General features: G+C 52.6%; 1 protein-coding gene across 4 annotated transcripts in view; it reads right to left on the bottom strand.

Moving 5' to 3' along the window:
• The window catches only part of LOC116947066 (reticulon-1-A-like), a 78,339-nt gene extending 67,418 nt beyond the window's left edge, over window positions 1-10,921 (bottom strand). For 2 of the 4 annotated variants that reach the window (XM_032962465.2, XM_076070493.1), the window contains exon 1: window positions 10,392-10,921. In XM_032962465.2, coding sequence (XP_032818356.2) covers window positions 10,392-10,533 — 142 coding nt within the window. In that variant the 5' untranslated portion in view covers window positions 10,534-10,921. The remainder of the gene's footprint in view (window positions 1-10,391) is intronic. The other 2 variants (XM_076070492.1, XM_032962466.2) reach the window with 2 other exon arrangements.
• Between the last annotated feature and the right edge of the window lie 6,491 nt (window positions 10,922-17,412).

The following is a 17,412-nucleotide window of genomic DNA, read 5'->3' on the forward strand; positions in this document are numbered from 1 at the left end:
CAGCCCCTCCCCACCCTCCCCTCCCCACCCAGCCCCACCCTCCCCACCCAGCCCCTGCCCACCCCACCCAGCCCCTCCCCACCCCACCCAGCCCCTCCCCACCCTCCCCTCTCCACCCAGCCCCTCCCCACCCCACCCAGCCCCTCCCCACCCTCCCCTCTCCACCCTGCCCCAACCCTCCCATTTTTGGATGCACGACGGACGGACGGACACAATAATCCCCTGTGGGCTGGTGTAACCAGGAGGTTCCTACCAGTATCATCTAAGCACGTGTTGATTCTCAATGTGGAGGGGGGGGGGGTGGGGGGCAAAACCGGAGGAGGAACCTGGATAACGATCCACGTTGAGACCACCACAGAGAGAGAGAGAACACACGGACTCCAAATATACAACAGGCATCATCGCCAGGGTGCGGGATCGAACCAACGCACGTCCTACGTGCCGGCCAGCGAAATGACCCATCTTCCCCGCCACCGATTTATTTAAATGCCAAATGAGAATGATTAGAAACGCCCGATTCATTCCAAACGGTTATCACGTAATTCACTCTTATCGGTCAAACAGGCAAAGTGTAATCGCCCCAGAAGATGCCACGTCAGGTGGTGGCGGCAAGAGAGATGCGTCTGGGCCGGGCTCATGGACTATAGTTTAGCACCCAAGCAGAACACCTCCAGTCAGATGATGATGGTGATGACGATGAGACTGTAAGAGCAGACCTTGGAGGACGTAGCTACTGAGTAACAAGCAGACGACGTAAAGCCAGATGAGGATGGTGGTGGCAATGAGACTGTAAGAAGGGTGCCACAGTGGCTAGGAGTTGTTAACTACCTCGCCGAGTATGCAGGAGGTCGTAGGTTCGATCCCAACTCAGTGGCCTGTATATTTGTAGTCTGAGCGTTCTCCGCGTGGTCGCGTGGATTTTTCTACGGGCCCTCTGGTTTTTCCCTCCACATTTAGGGGATTTGACCGAGATTAATGTCGACATGATGCGCCACTTTGTTGCGCTATTGGTTGTGGCCAGGTCGCTTCTGAAAAAGAGCTACATAGCTCAGTGGGCCTTACCTGGTTAAAATAAAACAACAAAGTAGTTTAAAGTAAAATCGGGTATCAACTACGGCTACATCCTAGATTTGAAGCTTTCGTGACTGCAAGGATTCATACTCTTTGTTTTTTTCGGTAAAGTCACGTAGGTAAAATAAAATTTAAAATTAAAAAAACAACTAAATTAAATCACGACGTTTCAGAGGCAACACAAGCTTCCGTCTTCAGGTGGAACAGTCACAGCACGATAGCTGCAAGATAGCTGCTGTGACTGCTGTGACTGTTCCACCTGAAGACGGAAGCTTGTGTTGCCTCCGAAACGTCGTGATTTAACTTAGTTGTTTTCTTTTATTTAAAATTTTATTTTACCTACGTGACTTTACCGAAAAAACCAAAGAGTACAGCTACATCGTTGCATCGACTCATCGACTAACATCGATCATCTAAGCGTGTGGATGTGGGGTGTTGCCTTCTGGGTGTGGGGTACAGCGAGTGTACTGTGTGAGTGCTGCATCACAGGAGATGGGTGTCGGTGGAGGCTGTGTGGGAGTTGGGTGTGGGGACGTGTGACGAACGGTGTCTCGCACAGGAGAAATGTTTTTGAATGTTACGTCTTGACGATAAATGAACCGCAATACCTTGATAATCTCGTCAAGGGACATGCCTTCAAGCAAACTACGGTCATCAACGCAGCGTGTTTCGGCTGGCCATCCAACAAAGACGGTCACCGCATCGCGCGTTTTCGGATGCGCTTCTGCGACCGTCTGGAACGCTCTTCCTTCCGTCATTAGCAAGCCACTGGAGCTATGCACTTTGAAATCATCTGGATTGAAAACTCATTCCTTTAAAACTGCTTTTTGTGTTTAGTTTGTTGTCCTTCCCCGCGCACCTCCGATTAGCACGGTTGGCTCTGTTAGGTGCGAAAGAAGTTCAACGTACGTGCGTAACGTCTTGACGTTACGCCCTGACGTCGCGAGACGTGGAATGTGGCCGAGAGGTTCGTTTGTAGGTCCCACGTTGGCGGTGCTCGGGGTGTAGATGCCGCGTGCTCGGAGTGTAGATGCCGCGTGTTCGCGTTTGCAGCTGCAACGGCGGAGGCCGCCGAGAGCGCAGGCGGTGCAACTGCACCGGTGCCCACGACAGCCGAGAGGGGTGACTTAGACAGGGGGCCCTTGCCAACCATGCGGCAACCACTAGGAGCGATGGGTGTGGATGTTGGCTGTGGGTGTGCATGTTGGCTGTGGGTGTGGATGTTGGCTGTGTATGTGGATGTTGGCTATGGGTGTGGATGTTGGCTGTGGGTGTGGATGTTATCTATGGGTGTGGATGTTGGCTGTGGGTGTGGATGTTGGCTGTGGGTGTGGATGTTAGCTATGGGTGTGGATGTTAGCTATGGGTGTGGATGTTGGCTATTGGTGTGGATGTTAGCTATGAGTGTGGATGTTGGCTATTGGTGTGGATGTTAGCTATGAGTGTGGATGTTAGCTGTGGGTGTGGATGTTAGCTGTGGGTGTGGATGTTAGCTGTGGGTGTGGATGTTAGCTGTGGGTGTGGATGTTAGCTATGGGTGTGGATGTTAGCTGTGGGTGTGGATGTTAGCTGTGGGTGTGGATGTTAGCTATGGGTGTGGATGTTAGCTTTTTGTGTGGATGTTAGCTATAGGTGTGGATGCTAGCTATGGGTGTGGATGCTAGCTATGGGTGTGGATGTTAGCTGTGGGTGTGGATGTTAGCTGTGGATGTTGATGTTAGCTATGGGTTTTGATGTTAGCTATGGGTGTGGATGTTAGCTATGGGTGTGGATGTTCGTTGTGGGTGTGGATGTTGGCTGTAGGTGTGGATGTTAGCTATGGGTGTGGATGTTAGCTATGGGTGTGGATGTTAGCTATGGGTGTGGATGTTAGCTATGGGTGTGGATGTTAGCTATTGATGTGAATGTTAGCTATGAGTGTGGATGTTAGCTATGAGTGTGGATGTTAGCTATGGGTGTGGATGTTAGCTGTGGGTGTGGATGTTAGCTATGGGTGTGGATGTTGGTTGTGGGTGTGGATGTTAGCTATGGGTGTGGATGTTAGCTATGGGTGTGGATGTTAGCTGTGGGTGTGGATGTTAGCTATGGGTGTGGATGTTAGCTATGGGTGTGGATGTTAGCTATGGGTGTGGATGTTAGCTATGGGTGTGGATGTTAGCTGTGGGTGTGGATGTTAGCTATTGGTGTGGATGTTAGCTATGGGTGTGGATGTTAGCTATGGGTGTGGATGTTAGCTATGGGTGTGGATGTTAGCTATGGGTGTGGATGTTAGCTGTGGGTGTGGATGTTAACTGTGGGTGTGGATGTTAGCTATGGGTGTGGATGTTAGCTGTGGGTGTGGATGTTAGCTGTGGATGTTGATGTTAGCTATGGGTTTTGATGTTAGCTATGGGTGTGGATGTTAGCTATGGGTGTGGATGTTCGTTGTGGGTGTGGATGTTGGCTGTAGGTGTGGATGTTAGCTATGGGTGTGGATGTTAGCTATGGGTGTGGATGTTAGCTATGGGTGTGGATGTTAGCTATTGATGTGAATGTTAGCTATGAGTGTGGATGTTAGCTATGAGTGTGGATGTTAGCTATGGGTGTGGATGTTAGCTGTGGGTGTGGATGTTAGCTATGGGTGTGGATGTTGGTTGTGGGTGTGGATGTTAGCTATGGGTGTGGATGTTAGCTATGGGTGTGGATGTTAGCTGTGGGTGTGGATGTTAGCTATGGGTGTGGATGTTAGCTATGGGTGTGGATGTTAGCTATGGGTGTGGATGTTAGCTATGGGTGTGGATGTTAGCTGTGGGTGTGGATGTTAGCTGTGGGTGTGGATGTTAGCTATTGGTGTGGATGTTAGCTATGGGTGTGGATGTTAGCTATGGGTGTGGATGTTAGCTATGGGTGTGGATGTTAGCTATGGGTGTGGATGTTAGCTGTGGGTGTGGATGTTAACTGTGGGTGTGGATGTTAGCTATGGGTGTGGATGTTGGCTGTGGGGTGTGGATGTTAGCTATGGGTGTGAATGTTGGCTGTGGGTGTGGATGTTGGCTATGGGTGTGGGCTGTGGGGTGTGGATGTTAGCTATGGGTGTGGATGTTAGCTATGGGTGTGAATGTTGGCTGTGGGGTGTGAATGTTGGCTGTGGGGTGTGAATGTTGGCTGTGGGGTGTGGATGTTAGCTATGGGTGTGGATGTTGGCTGTGGGGTGTGGATGTTAGCTATGGGTGTGAATGTTGGCTGTGGATGTTGGCTATGGGTGTGGGCTGTGGGGTGTGGATGTTAGCTATGGGTGTGAATGTTGGCTGTGAGTGTGGATGTTGGCTATGGGTGTGGGCTGTGGGGTGTGGATGTTAGCTATGGGTGTGGATGTTAGCTATCAGTGTGGATGTTAGCTGTGGGTGTGGATGTTGGCTGTGGTGTGTGGATGTTGGCTATGGGGGTGGGCTGTGGGGTGTGGATATTAGCTATGGGTGTGAATGTTGGCTGTGGGGTGTGGGCTGTGGGGTGTGGATGTTAGCTATGGGTGTGAATGTTGGCTGTGTGTACGTGACGGGGTGTGGGGAGGCTGTGTGTACGTGACGGGGTGTGGGGAGGCTGCGTGGGAGCCGCTGGGTCAAGGGACGAGGAATGACGTGGTGGGAGGGAAGAGGAGGTGACATGGCAGAGGAGAGTGCCTGACAGTGGGATTCTGGGGGAGGATGAGGAGGGAGGGAGGGGGAGCTGGGAGGAGGAGGAGAGACAAGGGAGAGGGGAAGGAGATGCGGGGTGGTGATGCAAGCACTGCGGTCAGTGTGTGCTGGCGTGAGTCGCATTAAGCGAGAGAGTGAACGCGTGCGTGGTGCGTGCACGTGTGTGATTACACTTGATTGCACGTGTGCATGTGCCAATGTGTGTGTGTTTGCGTGCATGTGCCAGTGTGTGCCAATGTGTGTGCACGTGTCAGTGTGTGCCAGTGTGTGTGCACGTGTCAGTATGTGCCAATGTATGTGAATGTGTCAGTGTGTGTGCACGTGCCAATGTGTGTGCACGGGCCCGTGTGTGTGTGCACGTGTCAGTGTGTGTGCACGTGTCAGTGTGTGTGCCAATGTGTGTGCACGTGTCAGTGTGTGTGCCAATGTGTGTGCACGTGTCAGTGTGTGTGCACGTGTCAGTGTGTGTGCACGTGCCAATGTGTGTGCACGGGCCCGTGTGTGTATGCACGTGTCAGTGTGTGTGCACGTGTCAGTGTGTGTGCACGTGTCAGTGTGTGTGCACGTGTCAGTGTGTGTGCACGTGTCAGTGTGTGTGCCAATGTGTGTGCACGTGTCAGTGTGTGTGCACGTGTCAGTGTGTGTGCACGTGCCAATGTGTGTGCACGGGCCCGTGTGTGTATGCACGTGTCAGTGTGTGTGCACGTGTCAGTGTGTGTGCACGTGTCAGTGTGTGCACGTGTCAGTGTGTGTGCACGTGTCAGTGTGTGCACTTGTCAGTGTGTGTGCCAATGTGTGTGCACGTGTCAGTGTGTGTGCACGTGTCAGTGTATGTGCACGTGTCAGTGTGTGTGCACGTGTCAGTGTGTGTGCACGTGCCAGTGTGTGCACGTGCCAGTGTGACGTCTTGTGTGATTTTCACTGAATACAGTGCACGTGTCAGTGTGTGTGCCAATGTTCCCGTGTGGTCACACATAAACGCGCATGTGCCGATGTGTGTGTGCCACGTGTGCCAATGTGTGATTATATCTGCATGCGTGTATGTACGTGTGCGTTTGATATGTATCGTTAAAATATGAACGTGCGTGCGTGTATGTGTCCGTTTGTGATTATACTGTACCCCAATAGTCTCTTAAGAGGCTATTTCTGTGTCTTTGTGTGTGCATGTATCCACGTGCCTCCCCTAGGTGCGGTGCGTAAACATCGCCACCGGGGAGACAAAGGCGGGCGGGCGTGGTCGCTGGCCACCCCACCCCCTCGTTGTACCACAGTGCTAACAGCACTTGCCCCAACAGTCTGTCACAGGCTACACGGAGGACCTTTGTCTTTGTGCTGCGTGTGCATGCGTGCGCCAATGTGCGTGTGTGGCACGTGTTGTTAATACACAAGCACGCGCCGTGCGTCCATGTGTGTGTGTGGCACGTGTTGTTAATACACAAACGCGTGCCGTGCGTCCATGTGTGTGTGTGTGTGGCACGTGTTGTTAATACACAAGCGCGTGCCGTGCGTCCATGTGTGTGTGTGGCACGTGTTGTTAATGCACAAGCGCGTCCCGTGCGTCCATGCGTGTGTGTGGCACGTGTTGTTAATACACAAGCACGTGCCACGTGCGTCCATGTGTGTGTGCGGCGTCTCAAGCTGCACCGCGACAATCGTTTGCTCTGCACAACACAGCCGAGACTGCTCCTCCATCTGGCTCGCACTTTCCTCCTCCTGCACCTCCTCTCGGTCTGTTACCCCGCAGGCTGCCGAGTTAGTAAATGTGCATTGCAGGAGACAGTGGCGTGAAGGTGTCTGTGTGTGTCTGTGTGTGTGTTTGTCAGTGTGTGTCTGTGTGTTTGTCAGTGTGTGTCTGTGGGTGTCTGTGGGTGGGTGTGTGTGTACTTTGTCAGTGTGTGTGGGTGTCTGTGTGTGTGTTTGTCATTGTGTGTCTGTGTGTGTGTGTGTCTGTGGGTGTGTCTGTGGGTGTGTCTGTGCCTTTGGGTGACTGTGGGTGTCTGTCAGTGTCTGTGGGTGTGTGTGTGTTTGTCAGTGTGTGTCTGTGGGTGTGTGTCAGTGTCTGTGCGTGAAGGTGTGTGTGTGTGTTTGTCAGTGTGTGTCTGTGGGTGTCTGTGGGTGGGTGGGTGTGTGTCAGTGTCTGTGGGTGTCTGTGTGTGTGTTTGTCAGTGTGTGTCTGTGTGTGTGTGTCTGTGGGTGTGTCTGTGGGTGTGTCTGTGCCTTTGGGTGACTGTGGGTGTCTGTCAGTGTCTGTGGGTGTGTGTGTGTTTGTCAGTGTGTGTCTGTGGGTGTGTGTCAGTGTTTGTGCGTGAAGGTGTGTGTGTGTGTTTGTCAGTGTGTGTCTGTGGGTGAAGGTGTCTCTGTGTGTGTGTTTGTCAGTGTGTGTTTGTCAGTGTGTGTCTGTGGGTGAAGGTGTCTGTGTGTGTGTGTTTGTCAGTGTGTGTCTGTGGGTGAAGGGGTCTGTGTGTTTGTCAGTGTGTGTTTGTCAGTGTGAAGGTGTGTGTGTGTTTGTGAGTGTGTGTCTGTGGGTGTGTCTGTGCCTGTGGGAATCTGTGGGTGTGTGTCAGTGGGTGTGTGTTTGGGTGCACATAGCCTGGCACAAGCGTCGTGGTGACGTCACCGCCACTTAGTGGCGAATGGCGGTTGTTGTTGTTGTTGTGTGTTTGTCAGTGTGTGTCTGTGCGTGTCTGTGTGTGCCTGTGGGTGGTGTGTCAGTGTCTGTGGTTGTGTCAGTGTCTGCGTGTGCCTTGTAGGTGGTGTGTTTGTGGGTGTGTGTCTGTGGGTGTGTCAGTGTCTGTGTGTGCCTGTGGGTGGTGTGTCAGTGCACCTAACAGCACTTGCCCCAACAGTCAGTTAAGGCTATTCGGGGGATCTTTGTGTCTGAACTCGTCCGAAGCTTGAGGTGAGAGGGGAGGAGGGAAGGGGGGAGGAGGAGGGAAGGGTTGAGGGGAGGAGGAGAGGAGGATGGGAGGGGAGGGTTGAGGAGAGAGGGGGGGGGGATGGAGGGGAGGTGGGAAGGGGAGGGGAGGGGGGTGACTGGGGAAGGTTGATGGGCGGTGGGGTCGAGGCGGCCACGATGGGTACATGACTGACTGTACGTCTAACACACAAAAGCAATGCACAGTGCTGCTGCTGCTGTACCACATCGCTAACACAATACCAACGCAGCCACTGCAAACCCGACGATACACACCGACTACCGTTATGAGACCACGCTCCTAAATATAATACACAACGCACTGTACATAAAAAACATTTAATGCCGCAATGTCTAGAGCCCTAACCTATAACACCGAATACAAACCTAACCATAACACTTAAGACACTACACATCAAACACACCGACACATCACACCCCTAACACACACACGCTCACCTAACACACGCATCTAACACACACTCCTAACACACATCTAACACACATCCTAATACACACAATCCTAATACACACAATCCTAATACACACAATCCTAATACACACACACCACTGCTAATACACACACACCACTGCTAATACACACACACCACTGCTAACACACACACACCACTGCTAACACACACACACACCACTGCTAACACACACACACCACTGCTAACACACACACACACACACACCACTGCTAACACACACACACCAGAATCCACGCCACGCACCGCACCGCACCGCACCAAAGACAAAGGTCCCCCGTTTAGCCTGCAACAGACTGTTGGGGCAAATGCGAGCACCTACGAAGGCCGGCACTGTGGCACACGAGGGGGTGGGGGGGGGGGGTGAGACAGCACCACGCCCGACCGCCTTTGTCTCCCCAGTGGCGATGTTTACACACCGCACCAGGTACTCATTTTGAGGCTGAGTCTACCTTGGGGAGGCCCAGGACCGGTTCAGATAATCGTCACTGGTGTTGGCCGTGAGCGGGAATCGAACCCGGGTCGCCGGGTTCATAGCGCAGCGCGCTAACCGCTACACTACCGCTCCCCACCTACACACACCTACCTACACACCTACCTACACACACCTACCTACACACACCTACCTACACACACCTACACAGACACACCTACCTACACACACCTATCTACCTACACACACCTAGCTACACAGACACACCTACCTACACACACCTACACACACCTACCTACACAGACACATCTACCTACACACACCTACCTACACAGACACATCTACCTACACACACCTACCTAAACACACCTACACAGACACACCTACCTACACACACCTACACAGACACACCTACCTACACACACCTACCTACACAGACACATCTACCTACACACACACCTACACAGACACGCCTACCTACACACTCCTACCTACACACTCCTACCTACACACTCCTACCTACACACTCCTACCTACACACTCCTACCTACACAGACCTACCTACCTACACAGACACACCTACACACACCTACCTACACAGACACTCCAACCTACACAGACACTCCAACCTACACACGCACACCGCCACCATCACAGTCGAGACTCCCATCTCTGATCCAACAGCGGACTAAAACAATATACGCACACATTCACCGTACATCCGCTACAACAATAGCAGCAGCAGGCATCGGCAAGCACAGCGATGTTGATTATTTGATTGGACCGGACTCGCCTGAGATGTCTAAACCCCCCCCTCCCAATTAAATTACGCCACTCGGCTCACCATCCTAGCTCATTTTCTCATCCGATGTGCTCAGTGAAGAGGCATCGTCATCCATCAGCCATGATCAATCCACTGCCTGATGGCGTGCTTCCGAAGAAGGGCGCCAGCTATCACGGTCATCCTGCACTCGCGGTGACACCGTTGGCTCCTTGGCTGCTACTCCGTTCTTAGTCTCGACCAGCGTCCTCCATCCATCCCTTTCAGCCACGACAAAGCCCCGTTTGCTTTTCTGATCGGGTCAGCATGTGTGTTTGTGTGTGTGTTCTCTATTCCAAGTGTTCCTCTTCATGTCTCTCAAGTGTAATTCCGAGTGTGGACGAGTCCAGTTACACGGATACAAGGAAGACGAGTACATGGGTAGAGTGAAGGGCACAATGATCTAGCGAAGACCACAACCATCTAGCGAAGACCGCACGGGTCTAGTGAAGACCTCACTGGTATAGTGAAGACCTCACTGGTCTAGTGAAGACCTCACTGGTATAGTGAATGCTACAACAATCTAGTGAAGGCCACGCTGGTCTAGTGAAGGCCACAACAATCTAGTTAAGGCCACACTGGTCTAGTGAAGGCCACAACAATCTAGTTAAGGCCACACTGGTATAGTGAAGGCCACAACAATCTAGTGAATACCTCACTGGTATAGTGAAGGCCACAACAATCTAGTTAAGGCCACACTGGTATAGTGAAGGCCACACCAATCTAATGAAGGCCACACCGGTCTAGTGAAGGCCACAACAATCTAGTGAAGACCTCACTGGTCTAGTGAAGACCACGCGGGTTTAGTGAAGACCTCACTGGGTCCAGCGAATACCGCACTGATCTAGTGAAAACCACACGGCTCTAGCGAAGACCACACTGGTTTGGTTTAGGTCACACCAATCTAATTAAGACCACAATGGGCTACTGAAGACCACGACCATCCAGTGAAGGCCACGCGGCAATCCAACGTCTCACGTCAACTCACCCGGCGAGTCTGAGCGATGCTGATCACGCCCGGACCACGGAGCCGCCTCTTGATGCTTCTGCGGTTCCGTCTCCTGCTGGGTGGCTCCATCCTTGGTGGAGGCTCGATCCGAAATCCAAGCGGAGGCGCCGTCTCCTTCCATAGCAGCCCCCCCCCCCCACCAATTTAATTCTTAAAAAAATCAAATTCACTCTTACACTACGCTCTTACAATATACATGCACGGGCTAATACAATTGCAACGATTTAAAACGATGATGACAATGTATGTGCTTAATGAAACGAGATCAATGCACGGCTTAGCTTTGATGCGATATCAACAGAACGATGGCGAATTTGCTGAATTATTTACGTGATAATTTTATACAATCGTGCTATTATGTTTAAATATACAATCGTACAAAAAAGGGGACAGCTCGCGATCACGAGAGAGAGAGATGATATGAATGCTCGTGGCGTACGTTCTGTGGCAGTGGAGGGGAGAGTGTGTGTGTTAGTAAGACAGGGTGTGTGTGTGTGCACGTGCGTGCGTGTGTCTCTGTGCTCGTTCGTGGGAGGGATTGCGAGCTGCGCCGGCGAATTGAATCTCAGGGCGAGAGAGAGTTGAAAAGAGAGGGGGGGAGGGAGCGTGAGAGGGGGGGAGAGCGAGACCGTGAGATAGGGAGAGAGCGAGAGGGGGGGAGAGAGCGAGAGGGGGGGAGAGCGAGAGAGAGGGGGGGGAGCGAGAGGGTGGAGGGAAGAGAGAGACCGAGAGAGAGGGAGGGGTATGGAGAGAGGAGGGAGGGAGAGCGTCAGAGAGGGAGAGCGTGAGGAATGAAGAGAGGGGGAGAGAGCGTGAGATAGAGGGAGAGCGTGAGAGAGAGGGGGAGAGAGAGCGTGAGAGGGAGAGCGTGAGATAGAGGGAGAGCGAGAGAGAGGGGGAGAGAGAGCGTGAGATAGAGGGAGAGCGTGAGGAATGAAGAGAGGGGGAGAGCGAGAGAGAGAGGGGGAGGGAGCGTGAGATAGAGGGAGAGCGTGAGATAGAGGGAGAGCGAGAGAGAGGGGGAGGGAGCGTGAGATAGAGTGAGAGCGTGAGGAATGAAGAGAGGGGGAGAGCGTGATAGGGAGAGCGAGAGAGAGAGGGGGAGGTCGTTTCCGTGCAGTCTGAACAGTCGCGACACGCGAGAGGGAGGAGAGTGGCTGGGATAGGGAGGGAACAGAGAGGATGGAGAGAGTGGGGGTGGGGCAGGGTCTGTGGTGCTGATGATGATGATGTGTGTGATGATGATGTGTGATGATGATGTGTGTGATGGAGCTATGCTGATATGATGGGGGCGTGCGATGTGGACGACTGGCTTGTGCAGTGATGTGCGTGGCGGTGTGTCACGGCCAGGTGCTCGCCAACAGCACTTGCCCCAACAGTTTGTTCAGGCTATACGGGGGATCTTTGTCTTGTGTGTGACGGCCAACACCAGTGACGATTATCTGAACCGGTGCTGGGCCTCCCGTAGGTCGACTCGGCCTCAAAATGAGTACCTGGTGCGGTGCGTAAAAACATCGCCACTGGGGAGACAAAGGCGGCCGGGTGTGGTGTTGGCCACCCACCACCCTCGTGTGCCGTGCCGGCCTTCATAGTTGCCAGATAACACCACTTGCTCCAATAGTCTGCTAAGGCTATACGGGTGGATCTTTGTCTTTGTGAGACCTTACGCAATATGGAAACATCGCCGCGAGGGAGACAAAGGCGGCCGTGCGTGGGTCTGGCCACCCACCCCCTCGTGTGCCGTGCTCGGCAACAGCACTTGCCCACCAACACACTCTTGTTAAGGCACCGGGGACCTCTCTCTGGTGTCGGCCAATCAGTTTCAAAGACAAGCACTACAATGACAATAGTTTAAAGCGATTTGAAGCATGTCTTTTTTTTTGGGGGGGGGGGGGGCAGAGCTTTGTGACGCCGTGTGACGAGGGGGGGGGATCAAAAATCGTCCAGAATCGCGTGACGTCATTTATGGACGGCCCCTTACCAGTGCATGTTTGTGTTGGGCATGTTTTGCCCACAAAGTATGCCTGGTTAACGCAGACGTTGTGATTCGCCTCGGAAAAGGGGCAATGTATGCCAACAACATCACTGCCGTGCCGTACTGTACCGCGTGCAACGCGCCGCACGCACCTGATGATTGATGTGCACGTCCCCGATGATGATTGTGGTGATATTCCGAACACAACCTCCCCTCCCCCTAGCCAAGTTGCTTAACCCCATCCCGCCATCCTCCACGTGTCCCACATAATAATAATTCAAATGTATAATGCGGATCCTAATGTGCAGTGCATAGAAAGCAGGAAACAAAAAGAGAACTAGGGGCCAACCGACAACGCGGAAGAGGGAAGGCTCCTTTTAAAGAGACGGGGTTTTCAAAGCAGACGTAAATATATCTCTCTCTGCCTACTCTCATTTCATGATTTCAAGTGGCGAGGCGTTCCGTAGCTTGGGTGCCACGCTCACAGAAGCCCGATCGCCAAACAGAGCGCAAACCCAGACCCTGTAGTGCCGAGTCGATCAGAAGATCTTAAGGGCCTTGATGGAATATATACATGTATTAGTTCCTGCAATATATATAAAAATAGCGTCGTGTGCCTTTCCCATTCCTCCGACTCAGAACCTACAATCCCGATCCCCACGGCCATCATCCCATCATCTCCGGACCGCCGTGACACGCTTGCACCCGTGACCATCTGCGTCCTGAACGTTTCCCGTTGGGTGAAAGCGGTTTGTTGTGAAATCTTTAGACTTTAACAAAAACAAACACACACACAAGCACGAAGCTTACTTCCCCCTTTTTTTTCTCTCCTCCACGAAAAGCCGAACTCAAGGCGGTGTATCATGATTCTCCATGCCCAAAACGTGCCGAATGTTGTTGCATCGCAGGCAGTTTGGTCTCGGGCATCAAGGTCGAGTTAGCTCCCGTCCGTCGCGCGTGAGAAACAAACAAAAAACACAACGGAAAACTTGAAGATGTTCGCACTAACGTAGATTGTATATACAAACACACACACACGGGAGAGGTTCTGGTCATCCCCGGAGGTCAACTCAAGTCTTAAATAAGCATCAGATGTTGTATAAATAAAATATCCCCACCCCCGCCGCCCCCAATGGGTAGGATACACAACGGCTGTCAGAGTGTTGTGCTGGTCACACACCGGTCTTAATGGGTGGCCCGCTAAAGGCATTAGCGGCTCCAAACATCTGTATGGTATGGCTATTGATATAAAGATTATTTATTTGACCAGGTTTGGCCCACTGTGCTGTACGGCTCCTTTTTCGGAAGCGACCTGGCTACCACAAATACAAGCTCAGGCAAGCGGCTTCATGTGGAGAGAGACACTGCAAACTCCAAATATACAGCAGCAGCAGGCGGCATCGTCAGGGTCGGGATCGAACCCACGCACCCTGTATACCAGGCCAGGTAGTCAACATCTCCTGGTCCCCTTGGCACCGTGGAGATCATTGTGTCCACAACAATTAGCCTTGCACAGCTGTGGAGGGGGGGGGGGCAGTCGGGAGGGGAGAAGATATACAAGTCGACATTTGCTGGAGATTTTAATGAGCGACTGGGTGACCAGAGGAGGACGCGATACATGGCAGGAGGTGAGTTAAAAGGAGAAAGGGAGAGAGGCGGGGAGATAAGTGTATGGAGAGGGGATAGAGAGAGTGGGAGAGAGGCGGGGAGATAAGTGGATGGAGATAGGGAGAGAGAGGCGGTGAGATAGGTGGATGGAGATAGGGAGAGAGTGGGAGAGAGGCGGGGAGATAAGTGGATGGAGAGGGGGGAGAGAGAGGCGGGGAGATAAGTGGATGGAGAGGGGGGAGAGAGAGGCGGGGAGATAAGTGGATGGAGAGGGAATAGAGAGAGTGGGAGAGAGGCGGAGAGATAAGTGGATGGAGAGGGGGGAGAGAGAGGCGGAGAGATAAGTGGATGGAGAGGGGAGAGAGAGTGGGAGAGAGGCAGGGAGATAAGTGGATGGAGAGGGGGGAGAGAGAGGCGGGGAGATAAGTGGATAGAGAGGGGAGAGAGAGGCGGGGAGATAAGTGGATGGAGAGGGGGGAGAGAGAGGCGGGGAGATAAGTGGATGGAGAGGGGAGAGAGAGAGGGGAGAGAGAGGCGGGGAGATAAGTGGATGGAGAGGGGAGAGAGAGAGGCGGGGAGGAGTGTAGGGAGAGATAAAGGGAGGCGGGCGTGGGCGGAGGTCGGGGTCGGGAGAGATGGGCGGGAGGGCAGGAGGACAAAAAGACGGAGGAGGGAAGAGATGCAGAGACAGAGAGATGCTGGGAGGAATGGCAGGAGGGGAAGGAGAGATGCACGCGGGGAGGGAACCCGACAGAAAACGTGAACAGTCCGGCAGGGAGGGATGGCGAGAGTGCGAGAAAAGCCACTTGGGGAGTAACAATAATCCCGCGGTGCCATGTTTAAGCCACATCAATTGTGACCGGGTGGCAGTGGGTGGGGTGGGGGGCTAGGGAGTGGCGTCGTTCTGCCTGACACGAGCAGGACGTGCGTGCTCCTTCAACAACACGGAGCCTGGCCCACATACAGACAGCCCCATGGACAACGCGTGAACGACATGGACAAGACAGCCCCATGGACAACGCGTGAACGACATGGACAAGACAGCCCCATGGACAACGCGTGAACGACATAGACAAGACAGCCCCATGGACAACGCGTGAACGACATGGACAAGACAGCCCCATGGACAGCGCGTGAACGACACAGACAAGACAGCCCCGTGGACAACGCGTGAACGACACGGACAAGACAGCCCCGTAGACAACGCGTGAACGACACAGACAAGAATGTTCACTCTCTAACTCGGACACCGGACTCCCGGGGTGTGGGGCTGTTACCACCATCTCGGAATTAATTCGCAATTAATCCCTGCTGGCTTGAATTCGGGGGGAGGGCAGGGGGGGAAGCGTGAGGTTATTGCGGTGAGAGCAGTATTTGTTACACTGGGATACAATTCAAGTGAGATCATGAGGTTTACATGCTTAAAGCTTCTTACAAATACCCAAAGATCCCCCGTATAGCCTTCACAGACCGTTGAGGCAAGCGGCGTTAGCGAGCCCCAATGCGGACCAGCACAGCACACGAGGGGGTGGGTGGCCAGCACTACGCTCGGCCACCTTTGTCTCCCCAGTGGCGATGTTTACACATCGCACCAGGTAGTCGTTTTAGGCAGAGTCGAGCTAAGGCCACACACGCACGCGCGTGCCCCCCATATATAAGTGCTCAATCCCGAAATTCGGATGACGCGAGCAACATATTCCACATCTTTTCACTTATAATAATGTTAATTTATGAAACGTCCTTACACAATTAGCGGAAATAGTTTAACACCAATCAAGGAAAGAAGAAGTGAGAAAGACGTTTTGAAAATAACAAGAGAGAGAGAAAGCCATTTTTCAACAGACAAGTTTTTAGTCGAGATTTGAAGATTTGTAAAGTGTCTCGGAATTCGTGACCTCGAAGAGGCAACGAATCCCAGAGTTTAGGTGAATTGCAAAGGCACCGTCACCCTTCAAGTGTGCAGCCTCGACCGTGGTGACAGTGAGCAGCGCACAATCTGAGGATCTTAATGATCTTGATGGAATATTCGTGGCTGAATGAGGTTATGGATGCAGGGAGGAGCGAGTACATTGAAGGCCTTGAATACCAGCAAGAAAATCTTAAAATCAAGACGGGTATGGGCAGGGATCCAGTGAAGGGACAGCACCACAATGTGTGATGGTGAACCTTAAATAATAATGCAAACGTGATATTTATTTAGCCGAGGAAGCCTCGTCGATTCTCACGACTCATTTGCAGGAGGGTCCTGAATCGGAATGTTTGTCCAGCTCCTTATCAAGATTCCAAAACAAAAATGTATAGAAATCTCTAAACATAGAACTACGAAACGTCGTAGTTTTTTTATGTTCTTTGAACCTATCTACGTGACTTTACCGAAAGACCCAAACATATCTCTAAACATAGTTCGGAAATCCACCTGCTGTCGTGTCGTATGCTGTACTGGCCACCGCATATCCTAAGGGAACATTATAGTCTCATCTCTGAAGTTTCACCAAGTCCCAAGACTCTTATTCGAGACGGTGCCACATTTGGATGTTTGGCCAATTCCAAGTTTAAATGTTTTGGCTTCACGTGGCGTCTAGTGACCGTGCTTGTCACTGTATGGTGCCGGGGCTTGCGAAGCCACGGCCGGTGATGTGTCGTCATTACGGGCAGCCCTGGTTACGGGATGTAGTACCGGCCCTAGCGGGGCTTGGGTGAGCGCTGGTGAGCACGGAGGCACCGCGAGCAGTGAGCGGTGCGGGTTCCCGGTGAGGGAGCGAGAGGGAACGTCAGCCAGCCAGAGTTACGTTGGGGCATGATACGCTGGTTGACCTGCTGACACGTGACCGGATGATATTGGAGGGGGGCCACCGGTGGACGGGGGCCGTGGGGCGGTCACATGGTCCAAAGGAGCTCTAGTGAACCTTCGAGAAGGAGCTCGAGAGGCCTGGAAGGTGGGCGGGGCGATGGGCGGAGCCAGCCCCAGCCCAGGGGCATATAACAAGGGCTCCGTGAGGAGCTCAGGGTTATTCGTGTGCCGGTGTTACGAAGATCCACGTTGGGGAGAAGAAGCCTCGAGCCACCCGGTCCGGGACCCAGCTTGTGGTCCGGACCGGGATAGCGAACCATGTCTAGTTCTGCCTTAGCGTGGTTAGATGGGCATTCGAGACCCGAGTGTAGATCGTGTTGTTACGTATTAATACGGAATAAATAGTGTAGCTCCCAAGATAACGTCTGCGACTCAGTTGGAATCACGACAGGAGGAAACTAGAGATGTCGGCTAGCAGTCATCTATACATGGGATAAAAACTAAGCAATAAACTATATTTTTTATTTTACCAGCGATGAAGCTCTTTTTAGGCAGCTACCTGGATATTACAAATGATAGTTCAACAAAGTGGCTTGTCATGTGGAAATTTACAGCAGCCCAAATAC

Source organism: Petromyzon marinus, chromosome 29 (genome assembly GCF_048934315.1).
Source record: "Petromyzon marinus isolate PM22_M1 ecotype Great Lakes invasive population chromosome 29, UKy_Petmar_22M1.pri1.0, whole genome shotgun sequence".
NCBI classification, from domain to species: domain Eukaryota; kingdom Metazoa; phylum Chordata; class Hyperoartia; order Petromyzontiformes; family Petromyzontidae; genus Petromyzon; species Petromyzon marinus.